This window comes from Pongo pygmaeus, chromosome 4 (genome assembly GCF_028885625.2).
Source record: "Pongo pygmaeus isolate AG05252 chromosome 4, NHGRI_mPonPyg2-v2.0_pri, whole genome shotgun sequence".
NCBI lineage: Eukaryota > Metazoa > Chordata > Mammalia > Primates > Hominidae > Pongo > Pongo pygmaeus.
Genome location: NC_072377.2, coordinates 81,806,043 through 81,829,847, shown reverse-complemented (window position 1 = coordinate 81,829,847; position 23,805 = coordinate 81,806,043). Strand labels below are relative to the sequence as shown.

Sequence of the window (23,805 nt, the reverse complement as noted above, 5' to 3'; positions counted from 1 at the left end):
ATGCTACTATAAAGACACATGCACACGTATGTTTATTGCGGCACCATTCACAATAGCAAAGACTTGGAACCAACCCAAATGTCCATCAATGATAGACTGAATTAAGAAAATGTGGCACATATACACCATGGAATACTATGCAGCCATTAGAAAGGATGAGTTCATGTCTTTTGCAGGGACATGGATGAAGCTGGCAACCATCATTCTCAGCAAACTATCGCAAGGACAGAAAACCAAACACTGCATGTTTTCACTCATAGGTGGGAATTGAACAATGAGAACACTTGGAGACAGGGCAGGGAACATCACACACTGGGGCCTGTCAGGGGTTTGTGGGCTGGGGGAGGGATAACATGAGGAGAAATACCTAAAGTAAATGACGAGTTGTTGGGTGCAGCAAACCAACATGGCACATGTATACTTATGTATCAAACCTGCACATTGTGCACATGTACCCTAGAACTTAATGTATAATAATATAAATAAATAAATAACTTCAGGGCTTGGCACAGTGGCTCATGCCTGTATTGCTAGCACTTTGGGAGGCTAAGTTGGGAGGATTGCTTGAGGCCAGGAGTTCCACACCAGCTTGGGCAACATAGTGAGACTCTGTCTCTACAAAAAAATCAAAATTAGCCAGGGTGGTGGCGCATGTCTGTAATCTTAGCTACTTGGGAGGCTGAGGTGGGCAGATCACTTGAGCCCAGAAGTTGAGGCTGCAGTGAGCCGTTGATCATGCCACTGCACTCCAGCCTGGGTGATAGAGTGAGACCCTGTCTCTAACTAACTTATTTTAGTATTGTGTGTTTTAAGTGATACAGATATTTGAATTGAGTGTTGTGAACAACAGAAAGGTTGGAGCTAATTCTATGAGAGGTTTAGAAAAGATGATGTTTGGGTGGATCTTAAAAGAATAATATTGTGAATTTTTTTCTTGGTTGGCAGGTTGATTGGGAGGTTGAAGGGTTAGAATAGGTGAAAAACATAATTCATGCTAACACAAGGGATTATGAAAGAGCATTGTTTTCAGGAAGTAATAAGTATGGTATAGAGTGCAGTTAGGAATATAAATCTATAGTGATTAAAATAGTGTGATATTTAGACAGAAAAGTAACTGGAAAGAGTAGAAAGCCTAGAAATATGCCCATACATGCAAAAATGTACCATATAGTGGAGGAGATATTACAAACCAATGAGGAAAGGATGGACTATGGACTATTCAAGACTGTTCAATATTAGAATGATGTATTATTCATATGAAAACTGAGTTTAATAATAAAATCTAAATTATACCCAAATTCAAGGATATTTTACCAAAAAAACCTGGTTTATAATTAGCGAAAGTGTCAAGGTCATATAAGTTAAAAGAAAGACTAAGAAACTGTTTCAGACCAAAGGAGACAACTTAATACAGTATGTGATATTGAACTGGATCCTTTTGTTATACGTCATTGAGACAGTTATTGAAACTTAAATGCATAGTGACAATTGCGTGAAAGTAATGCATCAGTTTAATAACCTGATTTTCTTGGTTGTATTGTAGTCTGTGGAACATGTCCTTGTTTATAGGAAATATACATAGAAGTTTTTGGGGATAATGTAACATCAGATTGGCATCTGTAGTCTCAAATTGTTCAGAAAAACAACAACAACACTTTGTACTATACATGTAGCTTTTTCATATGTTTGAGATTGTTTTTTAAAAGTTGTCCAGTTGGATGCAGTGGTTCATACCTATAATCCTAGGACTTTGGGAGGCTGAGGCAGGAGGATCACTTGAGCCTAGGAGTTTGGGACCAGCCTGGGCAACACAACGAGGCTCCATCCCTACAAAAAAATTAAAAATAAGCTGAGCATGGTAGTATGCACCTGTAGTCTCAGCTACTTGGGAGGCTGAGGTGGGAGGATTGCTTGAGCCCCAGAGGTTGAGGCTGCAGTGAGCCATGATTGCACCACTGCACTCCACCCTGAGTGACAGAGTAAGACCTTGTCTCAAAAAAAGAAAAAGAAAAAGAAAAAAAGAAAAAAGTTGTCCAAAAGTTAAAATAGTTATCAAAATAAAATTAAAAATTAAAAGATAATCTGGGAAAAATATTTCTAATACATGTGTCTGAATAAATGATTTGTACCCAGAATATGTAAAGAACTCCTCCTACAGTCTTTGCCTTCTGATTGGAGCATTTAGATCATTTACTGTTTTTTTTTTTTTTTCAGTAGGCTTTTGGGGAACAGGTGGTGTTTGGTTACATGCATAAGTTCTTTCGTGGTGATTTCTGAGGTTTTGGTGCACCCATCACCCAAGCAGTGTACACTGTACCCAATGTGTAGTCTTTTATTCCTCATCACCCCCCACCCTTTCCCCTGAGCCCCCAAAGTCCAGTGTATTCTTATTACGCCTTTGCATCCTCATAGCTTAGCTCCCACTTATGAGGGAGAACATACGATGTTTGGTTTTCCATTCCTGAGTTACTTCACTTAGAGTAATAGTCTCCAATTCTATCTAGTTTCTGTGAATGCCATTATTTTGTTCCTTTTTATAGCTGAACAGTATTCCATGGTGTGTGTGTGTGTGTGTGTGTGTGTGTGTGTGTGTATGTATAACAAGTTCTTTATCCACATGTTGATTGATGGACATTTGGGCTGGTTCCATATTTTTGCAATTGCAAATTGTGCTGCTATAAAGGTGTGTGCAAGTATATTTTTTGAATAATGACTTCTTTTCCTCTGGGTAGATACCTAGTAGTGGGATTGCTGGATCAAACAGTAGTTCTACTTTTAGTTTTTTAAGGAATCTCCACACTGTTTTCTATAGTATTTGTACTAGTTTACCTTCCCCACAACAGTGTAAAAGTGTTCCCTTTCACCACATCCATGCTAACATCTATTATTTTTTGATTTTTTGATTATGGCCATTCTTGGTGGAGTGAGGTGGTTTCACATTGTGGTTTTGATTTGCATTTCCCTAATAAGTAGTGATGTTGAGCATTTTTCCATATGCTTGTTGGCCATTTGTATGTCTTTGAGAATTGTTTATTCATATCCTTTGTCTACTTTTTGGTGGGATTGTTTTTTTCTTGCTGATTTGTTTGTGTTCTTTGTAAATTCTGGATATTAGTCCTTTGTCAGATGTATAGACTGTGAAGATTTTCTCCCACTCTGTGGGTTGTCTGTTAACTCTGCCGATTATTTCTTATGCTGTGCAGAAGCTTTCTAGTTTAATTAAGTCCCGTCTATTTATCTTTGTTTTTGTTGCATTTGTTATTGGGTTTGGGTCATGAAGTCTTTGCCTAAGCCAGTGTCTAGAAGGGTTTTTCCGATGTTATCTTCTAGAATCTTTATGGTTTTGGGTCTTAGATTTAAGCCTTTGATCCATCTTGAGTTGAATTTTGTATAAGATGAGAGATGAGGATCCAGTTTCATTCTTCTATATGTGGCTTGCCAATTATCCTGGCACCATTTGTTGAATAGGGTGTCCTTTTCCCACTTTGTGTTTCTGTTTGCCTTGTCAAAGATCAGTTGGCTCTAAGTATTTGGCTTTATTTAATGTAATTATTGATATGAATGTATTTATGTTCACATCTTGATTTGCTTCTGTTTCTCTTCTATTTTTTTGTGATTTTCTTAAGACGAAATATTTTTTGTTAGTAAAAATTTTTTTTCACAAGCCCATTGGAGATTACACATTGTTTATATCTATAAATCCAGAAGAGAGAATTAAAATGTCTGAGTATTTGGGATGGTAGACTATAGGAGAACAAATCAAAAGAATTAATTGGTATCTGGAAAACAGATGTATTAACATGGAGGGCAAATTGTTTTCTAACTTTACTAAAAGACAAAAACCAAACTAACAGATTTGTTTAGGTTAATTAGATATAAATTGTAAGTTTGTATTGGGCAAACAGTTAGTGAAGATGTAGTATTCTCCTTTTCCAAATTATTTTCAAAGAACTAGTAATTGTGTAATATCTGTTTGTGGACATAAGAAGGTAGACTAAGTTGACCTGAAGGGTATAATGCCTTACCACACTGGCAAGTGTGATTTGTGTGTGTGTGTGTGTGTGTGACAGTTTCACTCTTGTTTCCCAGGCTGGAGTGCAATGGCGTGATATCTGCTCACTGCAACCTCTGCCTCCTGGGTTCCAGAGATTCTCATGCCTCAGCCTCCTGAGTAGCTGGGATTACAGGCATGCACCACCACGCCCAGCTAATTTTGTATTTTTAGTAGAGACGGGGTTTCTCCATGTTGGTCAGGCTGGTCTCGAACTCCCGGCCTCAGGTGATCCACCTGCCTCGGCTTCCCAAAGTGCTGGGATTACAAGCGTGAGCCACTGCGCCCGGCCGACAATGTGATTTTTAAAAGTAGAAATAAACTTTCAGTTAAATGCCTGTACTCTATTAAATTCATCTTACTACCTTTGTTTTAAAATGTTTACTTTCTCTTTTCTCTACTATAGCTTGAAATTTTGACAAACTTGGCAAATGAAGCCAACATATCAACTCTTCTTCGAGAATTTCAGGTTTGTGTACAGTGCTAATTATAAAAAATTTCTAAAACATATGTTCAATCTTAAATATGCATCTTTTTCTATCTAGAAATACATAATTGTGTACATAAAATAGTGATTGGGACAAGATTGACAACTAAGAAATTTATAAATTTGCAAGAATAAACTAATTACGAATTTATAATTTAAGGAAAACATAGTATTCTCTTTCATATTTACATAGACTTTGAAGGACTTTGGTTTATAACTCTGTCTTTGTTTGAAATTGTATTTCTGGTAAGAATTTCATCTTTTTGTGCTGCCGGCATCAATAGTCCTTTCTATACTCTGTGGTCATGAAAATGGCTTCATTTCTTACCTAGTTGTTCCTATTTTATTGACCTATGACTATTTTTGACACTGTCCCCTTAGCCTCTTATATAGCTCAAAAAAATTTGTTTCATAATTGCCCCACTACGATTTTTTAAATTGCTGTTTTTTATCTTGATTTGTTTAGTTGTATTTTTATTCCATATGAGACTCTTCCTAGCTGCATTTCCCCCCAAAATATTATTCAAAAATTACTTCATGGACATGATACCCTTTATGATGGAAAGGTCATCTCTGAAGCCTTAGTGGTAGAGCACAGCAATAGAAAACTTTACATCAGTATTATGACTTTTACATTCCATTGTCTGTTTTCTTAACAAAAATATACCACATACTATGCACTAATCACAGAGTTTTTCTTTTATCAGCTTTCAACTTTTAGAGATGTATTTTTTGCCATAGTTCTCCTATATGCCAATATTAAATTTCTTCTTGGTTATAAGACACTGTATACACTATTTCTTTTTAGCTATGTGATTTTTAAACTTTTTACAGGAATAGTAGAATAATATGGCATGTCCATAATTTATATTTTCATACCTGGATTACTCTACTTTTATGTTGTGTATCTTTCTAGACAAATTTCTTAAAAAAATAAGATGTTCTGGAAATGCACTCATATTTATATGCCAGAAAATATAGTATTTTATGTTCTTATTCGATAATCTTATAGGTATAGATCATTGCTTGAATCTGATTTTCACTTCATTCATATAATTTTATTTATTTAAAGTATTGGTCTTTGTGTTTTTTCTTGTTCCTTTCCTTTTGTCCTGTCTAATCTCTTTTGGTGTCCTCTCACTGTCCACTTTTTGCTTGTATCAAGTCTCCTGGGATTGTAGGAAAGGAGACTTAGGTAATCTTGTGGAATGGGTTGTATAGAGGGCACATACTAGAACTTTTTCAAAATATTGGTCATCTAGTCTTTTCATTTGATACCAGGATGTTTAATAAGGTCTATTTTTCAGTCAAACTTTTAAGTATATTTTTTTCACGTATTCATTTTTATCACTGTCTAAATTTGTACCTTCTGTCTATGTTTGTTTTATGCTCATAGTTATGCTTTTAGTAACTTTTTGGGTAAAATAGGGAATGTTTCTAAAGACTCATAAGTTCATATTTTTAGTTAAGGATATTAAATAATTTATTTGGGAACACTTTTAAATATAATTGGTCTTGCCTTCATGGAACTAGGAGAGTTTAATTAATTTAATTTATTTCTTCAACGTTTAATCACCTTGTTGGTACCATTTTTAGCAAATTTGTATTTTTTTTAGACATCTTCAGATTTTCTCCTCCATTTGTCATTTAGACACCACTTAACTGTATTGCATTTTTCATAGTGTTAAGTCTACATTGTATACTTCTTATTTGAGGTTGGGAATCTTTCTTAAAAATTTCGATTGTAAATGACCTTTCAAATTTCATATATATGATATAAAGTGTGTATATTCCTGTAAACAATGGAAGCTTTCCTCATTTAAAAATTAGGAAGGTTCTAACCAAAGTGGAATTCTCTAGGGCTATTATAAATTTTATAAAGATATTTTAACTTCCTGTTGTTAAATCAGTGATTTATTTATTTTTAAATTTGTGTGTGTGTGTGTATATACATAGTATATATATATACACTATATACAATATACTGTATATAGTGTATATATACAATGTACTATATATAGTGTATATACTATATATACAATATACTATAGTGTATATATACAATATACTATATAGTGTATATATACAATATACTATATATAGTGTATATATAGTGTATATACAGTATACACTGTGTATATATACACTATATATAGTGTGTATATATACACACTGTATATACACTATATATAGTGTATATAGTATATATTTATAGTGTGTATATATATTTATATATATATATATATATATATACACACACACACACACACATACCCTTTACAGTATATTTTTAAAGCATACTTTTAAGGAAAACCTATTTCAAAAGTATGGTATTTTATTTTATTATAAACTGAGTATTTGAAGTATTTATTGAAATACTGTTCACTGTAACTATTATTCTTTTACAACCATTGTGATAGATTTTGAAAGTAAAATGTTTGTAAATAGCCTACTGGTCCCTTTCTTCCTTTTCTCCCAATTTTTAGATTTAGTGTCTCTGAAAAAGTGACCCTTTTTTCATAGATTCACAGATGCTGCTGGTAAATGAACTGAAACCTCCAAAGAGAGAGCTCTCATCATCTCTTTCAACCTTGCACTTAAACTAATTGCTGTCTTTGGGTGACTGCTCCTACTATCTGTTTTGGAGTCTCAAGCCACTATGGCCACAGGTGAATGAGCCTGGCTTGAAAATGTGCTTCGTCCATAGGCACATTCTTTAAGTAAAAAAATCAAAACAAAATGAAATTAATCTACAGCATCACTTGGTCCTCATGTTGTGCTTATGAGAAGTTTATGTATTCTGGAATTCTTATATATTGACAAAGTTTAATATAATCTGAGTTTTGGTTAACTCGATAATACCAGTGTGTAAACTAATTGAAATAATATCTTTTAGACGTATGTGAAAAGCCAGGATAAACAATTTGCAGCAGCCACTATTCAGACTATAGGCAGATGTGCAACCAACATCTTGGAAGTCACTGACACGTGCCTCAATGGCTTGGTCTGTCTGCTGTCCAACAGGGATGGTAAGTTTACAGTTTCATTTTATTTTCAGGTGATTTAAATTTGAATATTCTTGGTATTATTTCCAAGTTGTAACCTTTTCTAACTTTGCATTTTAGCTTTTCCAGTTATATCAGTAGTATGGTCACAATAAATAGCATTTTATCCTTGAAATGCACATAAATATGCATATTCTGGGTTCTTTTTTTTTTTTAAGTAAAATAAGCCGTTAACTAGCAGGTAGTATTTGTTTTACCACAACAGATCTAAGAAAATTTGTTTTACTTCTTTACAATTTAATCACCTTGATTGTATCTTTTCCACCTTTTTACTGCATTTTAATGGCATGTAAGTCATGCATAATATTGGTCTACCTGCAGAGGGTGCTAAAAGCAGGCAAATGACTATAACATGGAGAAGTGGCTAGATCAAAAAATATGTTAACTATACCTTCAACATTCTTTTTCCTCAGAAATTCACCTAATTATATTCAAAATTAACTAGATTTAAAAGCCATCAACTTGGAGCAGCTTTATGTTTTTAAGCCAAACAATATCTAAGCGTTCGGTGAAACTGGATAGGTAATATCCAGTAAAATATGTAATCTAGATCCCATATCGTTCTGTGGCAAAGTGTCAGTTATTTCTATGGGTAAGGCTTTGAAATAAATGGAGCCATTTAGAGAAAGAAAGAAAAGCCAACTTTACCTTTAAAATAATTTTGTTTAAAGAACTTTTATTATAATTATGTATTTAATTAAAATGAGACTTTTTAAAGAAAAACACAATTTTCTTTGTAAAATCATTGAAATTATTTTGTGGAATTTAAAATATACTAATGTCTATGTAATGTCTAGATATGGACATATATGATATAGCAGCCCATGAGGTAAAACAACAAAATTGATTACATTTTATTTGAAAAATAACTTTTTAGTACAAGAATCCTATAATCCCTAATTATTTTTTCCCACATGTAGATATCTTTAGACAACTGTCACATTGTTGAAAGTATTTCTGATGAAAAAAATTGGAACAAAATTTATTCCCAGATAACATTGATTTTTGTTGTGAGCATAAAATTTTAAACTTGTACCTGTAAACTCAAGATACTATGACTGAAGATTTTTCTACGTGTATTATTAAAACTCCAAATAAATGCCAAAAAAATTATCAAGACGATAGGTTTAAAATCTTTTTTATCTCTACAAAGTAGCTGGTGGAGATAGGATGGTAAATGTCATCCACTCTATCTCTTTCTACTTTTAATAATAAACCAATCCTTTTATCTCTGTTTCTATGTCACATTTTAAAATGTGGCATTAAAAATGTGTTTTAAAGAAATTTTCCTGTGCCTTTAATAATGACTTTCTATTCAACCAAATAAAATACACACCTTGGGAAAATAACTTTGTACCATTAAAGATTATGAACCAAGGCTTACCAGGGCAATTGTTCTTTTACATTTTAGTTGCATACAGAAAGCACTGGAAATTAGTTAGAACACTGATTAGTTCATTCAAATACAAAATATATTCAAATTTTCTCAATTTTATTTTTTGACTTTTTTTTTTCTGATGGAAAATTTCAAGCTTTGGATTTTAAAGCAGTTATTTCTGCTTCAGATGTAATTTCTCAAAAAATATTTTTATTGACTTTAAAAGATAAATATTCTACCTCTACATCACTTTTAAGGGAAGACTAGATTGTTTTATAATTAGAAAATGAAAGACTAATATATACTCCCTCTCTAAAAGTAGAAGGATTTAATTTAACTACTTTAAATTTTGATATTTTAATGGTTAGGCTTTTGTTTTTTGATACAACTCTTAACTATCTTTTTTTTTCTTTCCTGCAGTGTGAATATTAACAAACTTAAATTGTATTGTCTAGATTATATTTGCATAATCATCATTAGCCCATAATACCTGATTAATTATCTCTGTATCACATCTGCTACACTATTTTTTGTAGTTCAGAAGTCTGGCTCAGTAAAAGTGAGAGGTAAAACAAATAAGGAGAATATTTATATCAAAATTAGTAACATGAAAGAAAGTCATAGTATTTTTAACTTTAACATAGCCATCCTGACAACAGAGCCCCTTCCTCTTTGTATTAAAAGATCTACTTTTAGGAATAAATACTGTGAATGAAGACTCAGTTTCTTTAAAATCTGTAAGATCTTTTAAGGTTCTGGGAATCTGTAATTATTTGATTTTATATTGAAATGAATACCTCATCATCTCTTCAAATAATGAATCTTTAACTCAGGGACATTTGGGCTCAATTGTTTTTAAATATGTTTAATATATTTCTCTTGGACCTCTAGTTTTGTGTGTGTGTTGTTAAGAGCCTTTCTAAGCAGACTTGAAGCTTGCCCTAAAACAGTCCATTATTACTCTCTAAGATTAATTTGATAAACCAATTTCTTATAGACCTTTAGTAAGAGAAATCTACATTTCAGTTGACTTTGGTAATTTATTTTAGGTAACATTGGCAAAATTTACTTTTTTGAATAACCTTATTGCCATCTACTCTAAACTAAAAGGATGGGGGCAGAAGACTTTGTTTTGTTTAGTTTTAAAAAATTCAGTAAGCATTTATTGAAGACTTAAATCAGTTGAGATATTTAATAAATGTTGAATATATTAATAGGATATTTATTTAACTTATAAAAGGTTCCTATCTTTATAGAGCTAATAGTCTATTGGAGGGAGATAGTAATATAAGACAAATATATTATAGTCTTCCCATATAGTGACCACTTACTCTCTTGCCAGCTGTTTGCTTACATGTAGGACTATACCACCTATGTAGAATGTTACAGCTATCCTGAGTAAATTACCCAGTCTACCTGTGCACCAGATTCTTCATTTATAAAATGAATCCATTAAGTTTTGTTGAGGACAAGGAGGAAGTTAGGAAATATCTAGAACATAGGATCATTTTGTGCTTCTGATAGAGTAGCACCAAAGTGCTGAGGTCTTTGGAAACCAAGAGGTAGCAGAAAGGAGAAGTAGAGTGGAATTACCTGAGGGGAATGAGAAGGCACCTGTGGTAGGCAGAATTATTGTGTTCCAAAGATGCCCAGAACCTGTGAATATGTTATCTTACATGGAAAAAGAGACTTCGCAGATTGATTAAGTCAAGTTTCTATAGATGGGGAGATTATGTGGTTAGACCTAATGTTATCATGTGGGTCTTTATAAGGGAAAGAGAGACGCAGGTCAGTCAGAAGATGTCAGAAGGTCAGGGTGATGTGATTGTTGGAAGAGGTCTTTGAACCAAGGAATGTGGGCATGCTTGAAAAGTTGGGAGGGGGAAGGAAAAGATTTCCCCTAGAACTTCCAGAGGGAACACAGCCCTGTTGACAGCTTGATGTTAGTCCCATAAGACCTATGTTAGACTTCTGACTTTAGAACTGTACAATGATAAATTTGCATTGTTTTAAGCCACTGTGTTTTTAGTAATCTGTGACAGCAACAATAGGAAACTAATGTAGTTCCTAAAGATAAATGATGCCAAACACATATTTCAACTGTAGCCAATCCTACGTCTGCTTTTAGATAATTAAATTATGCAACATTTTTTCTCTTACTTAGGCTAGTTTTGCAATAATGTATTCTAAAAATATAAATTTGTTATACTATGCATTCTTTAAAACCACACTTACCAAATTTTGCTTTGCATAGTAGTCACATAACCATTTATTTTTCTGCTAGAGTGTAAGTTTGATGAGGACAGAATCTCATTCTGATTTGCCTTTGCTTTCCTCATAGCACCAAGAGGTAGTCTTTATAGAAGTAATACTTGCCTATGGGCAGGCACGGTGGCTCACGCCTGTAGTCCCAGCATTTGGGAGGCCAAGGCGGGCGGATCACCTGAGGTCAGGAGTTCAAGACCAGCCTGCCCAACATGGCGAAACCCCGTCTCTACTAAAAATACAAAAAATTAGCTGGGCGTGGTGGTGGGCACCTGTAATCCCAGCTATTTGGGAGGCTGAGGCAGGAGAATCGCTTGAACCCCGGAAGTGGAGGGTGCAGTGAGCCGAGATCACGCCACTGCACTCCAGCCTGAGAGACAAGAGCAAAACTCCATCTCAAAAAAAAAAAGAAGTAATACTTGCCTATTATAACATAGAACATATATAGATAGAATGTGCATCCTAGTTCTGAGTTTGAATTCTGGACAAAGTTATATAATTCCAGTGCGTCTCCCTTTCTTCATCTTTAAAATAATAATAATAAGGTACCTACCTTACATTATTGTGAGAAGGAAATGAAATATGGTGTCGTTTTGTAAACTAAAGCATTAATTTAGTTAGCTTTCAGTTAAATCATACTAGGTTTTTTTTTTTGTTTTTTCTTTTCTCACTTTGTCACCCAGGCTGGAGTACAGTGTTGTGATCACGGCTCACTGAAGCCTCAACCTTCCTGGGCCCAGGTGATTCTCCTACTTCAGCCTCCTGGATAGCTGGTACTATAGGCACGTGCCACAACTCCTGGCTAATTTTTGTATTTTTTGTAGACATGGGGTTTTCCATGTTGCCCAGGCTGATCTCGAACTCCTGGGATCAAGCCATCCTCCTGCCTCGGCCTCCGAAAGTGCTGAGCCACTGTGCCCAGTCAATATTAGTTAATTTCTTATTCTTATGGATAAGCAGGTAAACAGTTTGAAATACATATATTTACTAATGATTAGAATGATGAATTTTGTTTATATTCTTAAAGGGAGCTTTATAAAAAATACATTTCAGTGAAAAAGAGTAGGCCGGGCACGGTGGCTCACGCCAGTAATCCCAGCACTTTGGGAGGCCAAAGCGGGTGGATCATGAGGTTAGGAGTTTGAGACCAGCCTGACCAATATGGTCAAACCCCGTCTCTACTAAAAATACAAAAATTAGCCAGGCGTGGTGGTGCGTGCCTGTAAATCCCAGCTACTCAGGAGGCTGTGGCAGGAGAACTGCTTGAATCTGGGAGGTGGAGGTTGCAGTGAGCTGAGATTGCGCCACGGCACTCCAGCCTGGGCCACAGAGCAAGACTCTGTCTCAAAAAAACAAAAAAAGAGTAATAGGACACAAATTGTAGTATTTCTAATATAATATTAAAATAAACCTTTGTGGTGTATGCCAGGGGAATTCCTAATAGCCATGAAGCCCTATTAATAAAAATATCAAAATAATAAGTAAAGGCAATGTTGATTTATTTCTTTGGCATCATTAGCATTAATAACACATTATATAAGATTCATTTCATAAGGTCAGGTTCTCAGGTGAGTTATGTTACATTTCTTTACCAGTACCACCAAAAAGAGACTGGACCAGTGATTGGCCAGTTTAGTATGATAACTCAATCCTGTAATCCCAGTTTGAGGATCTACTTCCTATCCACCTCCATTGCAGTTACTGTATTAGTTAAGGCTCTGGCAAGAAACAGATGGCACACTTAAAAGGGATGATTGAAGCGAATTAAGTGAATGAACTATTTGTAAACTGTGGGCAGGATTAAGGAAAACCAACAAGATATGATGTAACACCCTGGAGCTAACAGGCTATCAACAGTGGGAGGCCTTTACCATGCCTTAGATTGAAGGGAAGGGGTGTGAGGAGCAGGAGCAGTTACCAGACCCTGCAGGAGTGAGCCACTCGCAGTACCTTCAGTAGGGGATTGCATGTGATACCAGGGAGAGGAGGCTGGCAGAGCAGGGATCCAGGATAATAAATATCTCCCCCACTCTCCCATTTCCTGCTGGAGCTTTCTATTGACTAAATACAGCTATAAGCCAGGACCGAGGGAGTCTGGTTGAGGCAGACTACAGGTGGGCCTCTTAGGGCCCAGTGCTGGGGAGAGAAAGGCAGAGTGGACTTTATAGAACAAATAGAGACAATCCATCTCACTCTCACAATCCCATTCTTTCTGGCTTTGCACTCCATGCTATTTCTACAGCGACTTCTTTCCTACTACCACTCATCTTTACTACTCACTTTTCTGGACATTTCACTTAAGGAAATTTTTTTTTTTAGTTTGCTGTTTTCTGCAGAATAGGGAAAATGTTGTTTAGATTGTAGATAATTGATTTTCACTATATAATTTATAGGAATCAAAGAGCAATATTTGAGGACTCTGGTTAAAAGCCAAAGACATAGAACAGTATGGTGAGCAGCATAATCCAACCTCTTTTGCTTTCTTAATCTAAAGATGCAGAGATAAGAAAGGAACTACGGAAGCTAGGAGACAGCAACAGAGGTTAGAAATTAAAGTGAACTCTTCTAGTTAAGACAGATGTTCACACCTCAAATTTGGAAATACACTCACGATTATGCTTTCACATAGTCTTTTAAGGCATGTATTAAATAGAATGTTTTTCTAATTTAAGTTTACATTTTACTAAGCATATTGCATTTGAATTGAATTATACATATTTAGTATGAATAATTTCTATCTTTTTCAGAAACAGTTGTTGCTGAAAGTGTGGTTGTTATAAAGAAATTACTGCAAATGCAACCTGCACAACATGGTGAAATTATTAAACATATGGCCAAACTCCTGGACAGTATCACTGTGAGTATCAATTAAGAGATATTTGCTGAATTTTATTCAGTAAGTTGTAGTTTTGTTAAAATAAATGGTCAGCCTAAAGGGTAATGGTTAGGAGAGCTGAACTGTCTGGATTCCAATTCTGAGATTCTAAGATTTCTTGCTATTATAAGAGGGAATTACAAATCTGAATAGGGAAAGGATAGAATGAGCCTCGTGGTATTAGATTGGAATTGGAGATAGCAGTGTGGGTTTTATATATCAACAGCTAGATGTTGGGTGAGTATATATGCATGTTCATGTGTCATACATGAAGTGAATATACAAACATCTGTTTCCCAGAGCTGTCCTTTGAGAGGAGTTAGAAGCAATACCAATGAGCGCACTTTGTGCACAGGTTTTGTTTTTTTATTGAGATATTTTATACTATAAAATTTTATACTATAAAATTTACTCTTTTGAAGTGTATCATTGGTTTTTGATCACTTATAAGTTGTGCAATCACCAGTATGTAATTGCAGGACATTTTCATCACCCCTTAAAAAAAAAATCCATAACTGAGACTGCCCAGTCTCCCTTCACTCTATCCCCTGGCCACTACTAATCTACTTTTTTTATCTTTATGGATTTGCCTTTTCTGGACAATATGTAGCCTTTTGTTTCTGGCCTCTTTCACTTAGCATGTTTTCAAGGTTTGTGTATGTTTTTGAATATAGTACTTCATTCCTTTATATGGTAGATCTTAGTTTTTAAACACAAATCTTGATGGGTGGAGCAAGATGGCCAAATAGAGGGCTGCAATGATTGTCACCCCTGCAGGAACACGAAATTTTAGCAACTAATTACACACAAAAAAGCACCATCATAACCAAAAATCAGATGGGCAATCACAGTATCTGGTTTTAACTTCATATTGCTGAAAGAGGCACTGAAGAGGGTAGGAAAGACAGTCTTGAATTGCCAATGCCACCACTCTCCCATCCCCTGGCAGCAGCAGTGTGGCATGGAGAATCTGCACTTGGGGGAGGGAGAGCACTGGGATTGGGAAGAGAACAAGAGAACAAAGGAAGAGAACAAGAGTCTCTGCCTGGTAATCTAGAGAGTTTTCCCAGATTTATCCAAGCCCACCAAGGCAGTACCTCTACCAGTCTGCAAGAACCACATCATTATTGTGCTTGAGGCCCAAGTCCCTTTGAATAACCTGGAAAGCCTTCCCAAGTATGATAAGCATGAACAAGCCCAGACTGTGAAGACTACAATAAATACCTAACTTCAATGCCCAGAAACTGATGAACATCTGTAAGCATCAAGACCATCCAGGAAAATATGACCTCACCAAACAAACTACATAAGGCATCAGGGGCCAATACTAGAGAAACAGAGAGATACGTGACCCTTCAGACAGAGAATTCAAAATAGCTGTCTTGAGAAAACTCAAAGAAATTCAAGATAACACAGAGAAGGAATTTAGAATTCTATCTAATAAATTTAACAGGGATTGGAATAGTTAAAAAAATCAAGCAGAAATTCTAGAGTTGAAAAATGCAATTGATGTACTGAAGATTGCATCAGAGTCTCTTAGTGGCAGAACTGATCAAGAAGAAGAATTAGTGAGCTTGAAGACAGGCTCTTTGAAAATACACAGTCAGAGGAGACAAAAGAAAAAAGAATAGAAAAGAATGAAGCACAGCTATAAGATTTAGAAAATAGTCTCAAAAGGGCAAATCTAAGAGATACTGGCCTTACAGAGGAAGTAGAGAAAGGGGTAGGGATGGAAAGTTTATTCAGAGAAATAATATCAGAGAACTCCCAAACCTAGAGAAAGATATCAGCATTGAAGTACAAGAAGGTTATAGAACTTCAAGCAGATTTAACTCAAAGAAGCCTACCTCGAGACATTTAATAATCAGACTCCCAAAGGTCAAGGATAAAGAAAGGATCCTAAAAGCGGCAAGAGAAAAGAAACAACATGCAACTGAACTCTAATACATGTGGCAGCAGACTTTTCCATGGAAACTTTACAGGCCAGGGGAGAGTGGCATGACACAAAGTGCCAAAGGAAAACAACTTTTACTCTAGAATAGTATGTCCTGTGAAAATATCCTTCAAATATGAAAGAGCAATAAAGACTTTCCCAGACAAACAAAAGCTGAGGGATTTCATCAACAACAGACCTGTCCTACAAGAAATGCTAAAGGGAGTTCTTCAATCTGAAAGAAAAGGATGGTAGTAAGCAAGAAGAAATCATTCAGAGGCACAAAATTCACTGGTAATAGTATGTACACAGAAAAGCAGAATATTGTAACACTAGAATTGTGGTGTATAAAGTACTCATGTCTTGAATAGAAAGACTAAAACATGAACTGATTAAACATAACTACAACAACTTTTCAAGACATGGACAGTATAATAAGATATAAGTAGAAACAACAAAAAGTGAAAAAACAGGGTAGAACTTTTATTAGTTTTCTTTTTGCTTGATTGTGTATGCAATCAGTGTTGTCATCAGTTTAAAATAATGGATTATATTAATAAGATAGTATTTGCAAGCTTCATTGTAACCTCTAATCTAAAAACGTAAAGTGGATACACAAAATATAAAAAACAAGAAATTAAATCATACCACTAGAGAAAACCACCTTCATTAAAAGGAAAACAGGAAGAAAGGATGGAAGGAAGAGAAGAAGACGAAACAACCAGAAAACAAATAACAAAATGGCAGGAGTGAGTCCTTACTTATCAATAATAACATTGAATGTAAATGGACTAAACTCTCCAATCAAAAGACGTAGAGTTACTGCATGGATAAAAAAATCAAGACCTAATGATCTGGTGCCTACAAGAAGCACACTTCACCTATAAAGATAGACAGACTGAAAAAAAAAAAAGGGATGGAAAAAGACATTCCATGCTGGTAGAAACCAAAAAAGAGCAGCTGTTGCTATACTTATATCAGACAAAATGTCTGTCTCTTCCTACACTTATAAAAGACAAAAAGTGTGGGAAAAGACAAGGTCATTATTTAATGATAAAGAGTCAATTCAGCAAGAGGATATAACGACTTTAAATACATATGTACCCAACACTGGAGCACCCAGATATATAAAGCAAATGTTACTAGAGCTAAAGACAAAGGTAGACCTCAATATAATAATAGCTGAAGATTTCAACACTCCACTTTCAGCATTGGACAGATCTTCCGGACAGAATACCAACAAAGAAGCATTGGACTTAATTTGTACTATGCACCAAATGGATCTAATAGATATATACAGAAAATGTCATCCAAGAGGTGCAGAATACTCATTCTTTTTATCAGCACATGGATCATTCTTAACGATAGAGCATATGTTAGGTCACAGAACAAGTCTTAAAACATTGAAAAAAAATATATCAAGCATCTTCTCTGACCAGAGTGGAATAAAACTAGAAATCTAAAACAAGAGGAATTTTCAAACAATATAAACATATGGAAATTAAACAATATGCTCCTGAATGAGCAGTGGGTCAATGAAGAAATCAAGAAGGACATTGAAAAATTTCTTGAAACATATGATGATGGAAACACAACATACTAAAACCTATGGGATATAACAAAAGCAGTACTCAAGGGGAGGGTTATAGCTTTAAGAGCCTGTATCAAAAAAGAAGAAAAACTTCAAATAAATAATAAATAACTTAATGCTGTATCTTAACTAGAAAAGCAAGAGCAAACCAAACCCAAAATTAGTAGAAGAAATAATAAAAATCAGAGCAGAAATGAAATCAGAGATGAAAAAGGAGATATTATAACTGATACTGCAGAAATTCAAAGGATCATTAGTGGCTACTATAAGCAACTGTATGTCAGTAAGTTGGACAATCTAGAGGAAATGGAAAACTTCCTAGACACATACAACCTCCCAAGATTGAACTATGAAGAAATTCAGTATCTGAACAGACCAAAAACAAGTAACAAGATTGAAACCATAATAAAAGTTCTCCCAGTGAAGAAAAGCCCGGGATCCGATGGCTTCGCTGCTGAATTCTACCAAACATTTAAAGAAGAACGAATACCAAGTCTACTGAAACTATTCCAAAAAACAGAAGAAGGAATACTTCCAAATTCATTCTACAAGGTCATTGTTACCCTGATACCGAAACCAAACAAAGACACATCAAAAAGAAAGAAAGGAAGGGAAGGGAGAGGGAGAAGGAGAGGGAAGGGAAAGGAAGGGAGAGGGAAGGGAAGGAAAAGGGAAGGGAAGGAGAAGGGGGAGGGAAGGGAAGGGGGAGGGGAGGGAAGGGGCAGGGGAGGGGAGGGGGAGGAGGAGAGGAGGGGGAGGGGGAGGGGAAGGGGAAGGGGAGGGGAGGGAAGGAAGAAAGGAAAGAAGGAAGGAAATAAAACTACAGGCTAGCATCTGTTGAATATCAATGCAAAAATCCTCAACAAAATACTGGCAAACTGAATTCAACAACATTTAAAAAATCATTCGTCATGACCAATGAGATTTATCCCAGGGTTACCAGGATGGTTCAACATTCATAAATCAATCAGTGTGATTCATTGTATCAACAGAATGAAGGACAAAAAACATATGATGATTTCAATTGATGCTGAAATAGCATTTGATAAAATTCAACGTCCTTTCCTGATAAAAGCCCTCAAAACTGACGATAAAAGGAACATACCTCAATATAATAAAAGCCATATGTGACAGACCCACAGTTAGTATCATACTGAATGGGGAAAATCTTAGCCTTTCATCCAAGCTCTGAAACATAACAAGGATGTCCACTGTTATTCAACACAGTACTGGAAGTCCTACCTCGAGCGTTCAGATAAGAGAAAGATATAAAGGCATCCACATGGGAAAGGAAGAAGTCAAATTATCCTTGTTTGCAGATGATATTATCTTATATTTGGAGGTATTTTGGGGTATAAGAGCATACCTACAACTTACCTTTATAGGTTAAGAAAGCAAAATGTGACCAGGTGTGGTGGCTTACGCCTGTAATCCTAACACTTTGGGAGGCCAAGGTGGGTGGATCACCTGAGGTCAGGAGTTTGAGACCAGCCTGGCCAACATGGTGAAACCTCGTTTCTACTAAAAATACAAAAATTAGCCGGGCATGATGGTGTGTGCCTGTGATCCCAGCTACCCGGGAGGCTGAAGCAGGAGAATCACTGGAACATGGGAGGTGGAGGCTACAGTGAGCTGAGATTGTGCCACTGCACTCCAGTCTAGGTGACAGAGCGAGACTCTGTCTCAAAAAATAAATAAATAAATAAAAATAAAAAATAAAATAAAAGTATATATTTACCCAGAGAGATAGCTAACACAAATGTAGCAAAATATTAACATTTGGGGAATCTAGGTGCAGGGTATCCAGAATTTTTTTTACTCTTCTTGTAAGTCTGAAATTATGTAAAAAACAAAACAAAAAAAACAATAAATATTAGTTCCAACTCCATCACTTACCAGCTCTGTCCTTATGTTAAAGTCTTTATGCCTCACTTTTCCCGTGTGTCAAATGATGATCGTAAAAGGACCTACAATATAGTAGTATTATAGGTATTAACTTAGTTAATACAGTAATGCCCTTGGAATGCTGGCTGGCACATAGTAGTGCTGCATTAAGTGTTTGTCATTCTATCTTATTTCATGCTCTTCTTCCCTTTAAAACCAAAGTTTTTGAAAGAACTATCTGTAACAAGTTTTATTCCTTTACGTCAAACTCCCTCCCCATCACAGTTGGATTTTGGTTCTCCAGCACTTCATTAACTATGCCTTTTCCAAGGTTGCTATCTCCTTCTTTCTAAATCCAGTGAATACTTTTCTGTCCCTATCTTCCTTGGTTTTTTCTTAGCATTGGACTATACTAACTACTTCGTCCTTTTTAAAATAGTCTCTCCTCATGGCTTCTGTGATTTTTCTCTTCTGGTTTTTCTTCAGACTCTTCAGCTATTTCTTCTCCATTGTGTTTGCTTTTTACTATGCCTTTTCCTTGAGTGCTGGTTAATGTTTTGCCAACTGATGTTCTATAATAAATGCAGTTGTAGTTTAGGGAGGAGTATATTATTTCCTTCTTTGAATATGGATTAATCTGTATTCTCATTCTCTTCAGAGGGATCATTTTTGTGTAGTCAAAGGCAATGGATCACAAGATTTAGAGCCTACCGGTAAAGACCAATTTTAAATATCTCTGGTGGCAAAACTGTCTTTCCCTTAGGGTGTTAGTAAAGCTTGCAAGGCAGTTATACATTTATCTTAAAGCTAAAAATAAAAAAAAAAAGTAAGGCTTACAGGAGTCATTTAGCATCTGAACTTCTACCCCATCTCTCAGCAGAGAGTTACTTTGTATTCATATCTGTTCTTATTGTTGATTCTAATGATCAAAGCCAAGACTTCTCATAGAGATTGTTTATGAGAGATGTAGGGCTTAAGAGAGTAATTTGAAAACCAGATGACTTGGATTCACAGTTGGTCTGTACCTTTTACTAGCTTCGTGAACTTAAGCAAGTTACTTGACTTCTCTATGCTCCAGTTTTCTCATCTGTACAATGGGGATCATAGTACTGACAACCTTAGAGCTCTGTTGGGTGGAATGAATGAGTCAATGCATGTGAAGCACTTAGAACAGTGCTCGGTGTAAGCTGTTATTAAGGGGATATTCAGTGTTTTTGAAGAAGACAGACTATGGTAAGGTTTTAATTTTGTAAGCTTTCTTATTGCCTCTTTTATATTTTACTTATTTAAAATAACTCCTATAGAGCATATCATTTGCCAGGTACTATTCTAAGTACCTTAAAAATATAAATTATTAATTTTTAATAGCAACACTTCAAGGAAAGTTCTCTTACTATTCCTATTTTATATTTGAGAAAACTGAGGCACGAAGAGGTTATGTAACTTGCCCAAGGTCACATAGCAGCAGGTCTGCCTTCTTAACCAGTGCATTATGTTGTATCTCACTTCCATTTATAATCCATCTGTTTAAAAATTTCACTTTATTTGACAAATATTTAATTGTCACCGGTCCTTTTTCTGTATTCAGTCCACATACCTACTCAGTGACCTAGCCAAGGTTTTTTTTTATTATTTCCTTTTGCTTCCCTCAAATCATTGACAAATTGGAAATTAGAGTGACATGATCAATGTCTACTCCAGTGTAGAACAGATGTTTGACATTACTTTGGTGGGAAATGAGAGGATAAGCTTTTTTTCTTAAAGCCACCGAAATGGACATCTAGCATTCCTATCCACCAAGCATCAAAATTCAGTCGTGTCTCTAGTCATTGTAACAACTATATATACCACTGCTCATATTTAGTTACTTCCTACGAAGTGATACAGCCCCCAGGAAGAACCACTTGTCTAACCAATAGCTAATGAACTATCACAGAGAACTCTAGATGGAAGAAGACAAAGAAGAGAGATATATACGTGACTGTGTATTTACACATGATTATGAGGTTGGTGCAAAAATAATTGCGGTTTTTACCACAATGGCAAAAACCTCAATTCCTTTGCACCAACCTAATAAATGTATAGCAATGGACTAGGAATGTCTAACCAAAGTGCTAAATTTGAACTCTTGATAAAGAAGGGGGCATAATATAAGGAAAATTCTATTAACCTAGAACTAAAAACATTGAATAATCAGGAAAACTGAGGAATGAGGTTAAATGGAGGTCAGAATAAAATAATTTTGAAGGTTTTGTGGGAGGAAGAGAGTGGAGAGAAGTGAAATTATTATGGTAGTCTCATCTTGTGTTAAAAAAGTAGTAAGGTAAAAATAATTATCTTGAGGTGAAAACCATGGGTTTTAGTGAGGGAAATAGTTAATACCTTGTTTACAGGTAATGGTAGAGAAGTATGTGTCTGATTATGAGAAGGAAATAGGAGTTCTGTATCCCCAGACTTCTTGTGCAAAATTTAGTTAAAACTTGTGCTAGTAAACTTGTTCTGGTCCTGTTTAGAAAGGAAGAGGCAATTATAAGTACTAGGGCTTCAGGAGAGTGCAGCTGCTATACATAAAACCTGTAACAGTATGAGGCCTCTATCTGGCAAACCCTAGGCTTTCTTGGAAGAAAGCTTTCTTCTATTTGAGTATATTCATGTCCAGGGATATAGAAGATACTTTCGATGTGTAAACTTTCTTTCTCTCTCTCATTCTGTCTCTCATTCTCTCTCTTTCCCATTTTTTTTTTTTTTTTAATGGAGGCTTGCTCTGTCACCCTGGCTGGAGTGCAGTGGCGCAATCTCATCTCACTGCAACCTCTGCCTCCCAGGTTCAAGTGATTCTCCTGCCTCAGCCTCTGAGTAGTTGGGATTACAGGCATGCACCACCGTGCCTGGATAATTTTTGTGTTTTTAGTAGAGATGGGGTTTCACCATGTTGACCACGCTGGTCTCAAACTCCTGACCTCAGGTGATCTCACCCCAGCCTCCCAAAGTGCTGGGATTACCGGCGTGAGCCACGGCACCTGGCCGATGCATCAACTTTCTCAACAGTTGCTGGACTATAAGCCAAATAAGTACGGTCTTACAGCTCTATATAGCAAAGCTTATTTTTTCAGCTTTTGTTTTTCTCAGAAGATAACCATTAATAGATACAAAAATATGGTGAGAATTCAGTATTCACAAAGGAAAATAAGGAACAAATAGCAGTTTTACGAAGCCAGAAAAAAAATAAGAAGAAAGAAAGAAAACAAATGTAAAATAAATAATATTTAAAAATAATAAAGATGGAAGAAATAAAATCAAATATTTCTCATCTTGAATATGAATGGACTGAATTTTCTCATCAAAAGATAGACTTACAAATTGGAATAAAAACAAAAACTAGCTACAGGCCATTTATAATTAAAGCACCTTAATCAAGTGATAAAAGTTGAAAATAAGAAGGTAAGGAAAGAGATATTAAGCAAATATGAACAAGAAAGTGAGATTTACAGTTAATTAAAAGCATTTAACAAGATAAAAAGGAACATTATAAAATGAAAAAAGGGTAATTTGTAAAGAAAGTAATAAGCACAAACCTATTTGCACAAAAAAATATGGCAACCAAATAAATATGTAAAGGAAAAATCTATTCAAAATGTGAGGAGAAATTGATAAAATAGTTACAATGCGTGACTGTAATGTATTGCTCTCATATTAGATATTCCTAGTAGACAGATATAAGTAAGAAAATTAAGTAATCAAAAACTTATTTAGTAAATATAGCTAAAACCTTATATCTCTTGAACAGATAATACCCACTTTTAGGAGTATATCCATTGAATAATTTCAAAAAATCAAGAATGTATTTAGGCATAAAGAAAACTTAAAGATTTTGCATTCTTTGACCTTAAGCAATGAAATTAGACTTAAATAATTTGAAAGGGTACCAGACCAGTTGTAAAGTAAGAAATGTACTTTCAGATTAAAGAACGCATTTAAAGAAGAAATGCAAACTTTTTTCTAAAACCCAGGAAATAAAATGCTTTATTTCAAAATGTCTGGGACATGGCTAAAGTTATAAAGATCACCATTTTTAAAGAATAGGGATATAAAATAAAAGAACAACGAATCAAAACAGAAGAGGGATCAACATTGCTTTTGTAAAATAGAATACAAAAAATATATATGAGTTGAAAAGTGCATGTTAAATCTGGTCTTTTGGAAAGAAAATAAAACAGAAAATTCCCTTCTAATTATTATGAAGCAGAGAGAGGTAGCAAAAGTAGACAAATCTGGA

The 23,805-nt window shown here is 35.1% G+C and overlaps 1 protein-coding gene across 2 annotated transcripts in view; it reads left to right on the top strand.

The window, feature by feature from the left end:
• The window catches only part of AP3B1 (adaptor related protein complex 3 subunit beta 1), a 289,899-nt gene that overhangs the window by 128,192 nt on the left and 137,902 nt on the right, over positions 1–23,805 (top strand). For both annotated transcript variants that reach the window (XM_054487813.2, XM_054487814.2), the window contains exons 12-14: positions 4,458–4,520; positions 7,435–7,567; positions 13,994–14,103. In XM_054487813.2, coding sequence (XP_054343788.1) covers positions 4,458–4,520; positions 7,435–7,567; positions 13,994–14,103 — 306 coding nt within the window. The remainder of the gene's footprint in view (positions 1–4,457; positions 4,521–7,434; positions 7,568–13,993; positions 14,104–23,805) is intronic.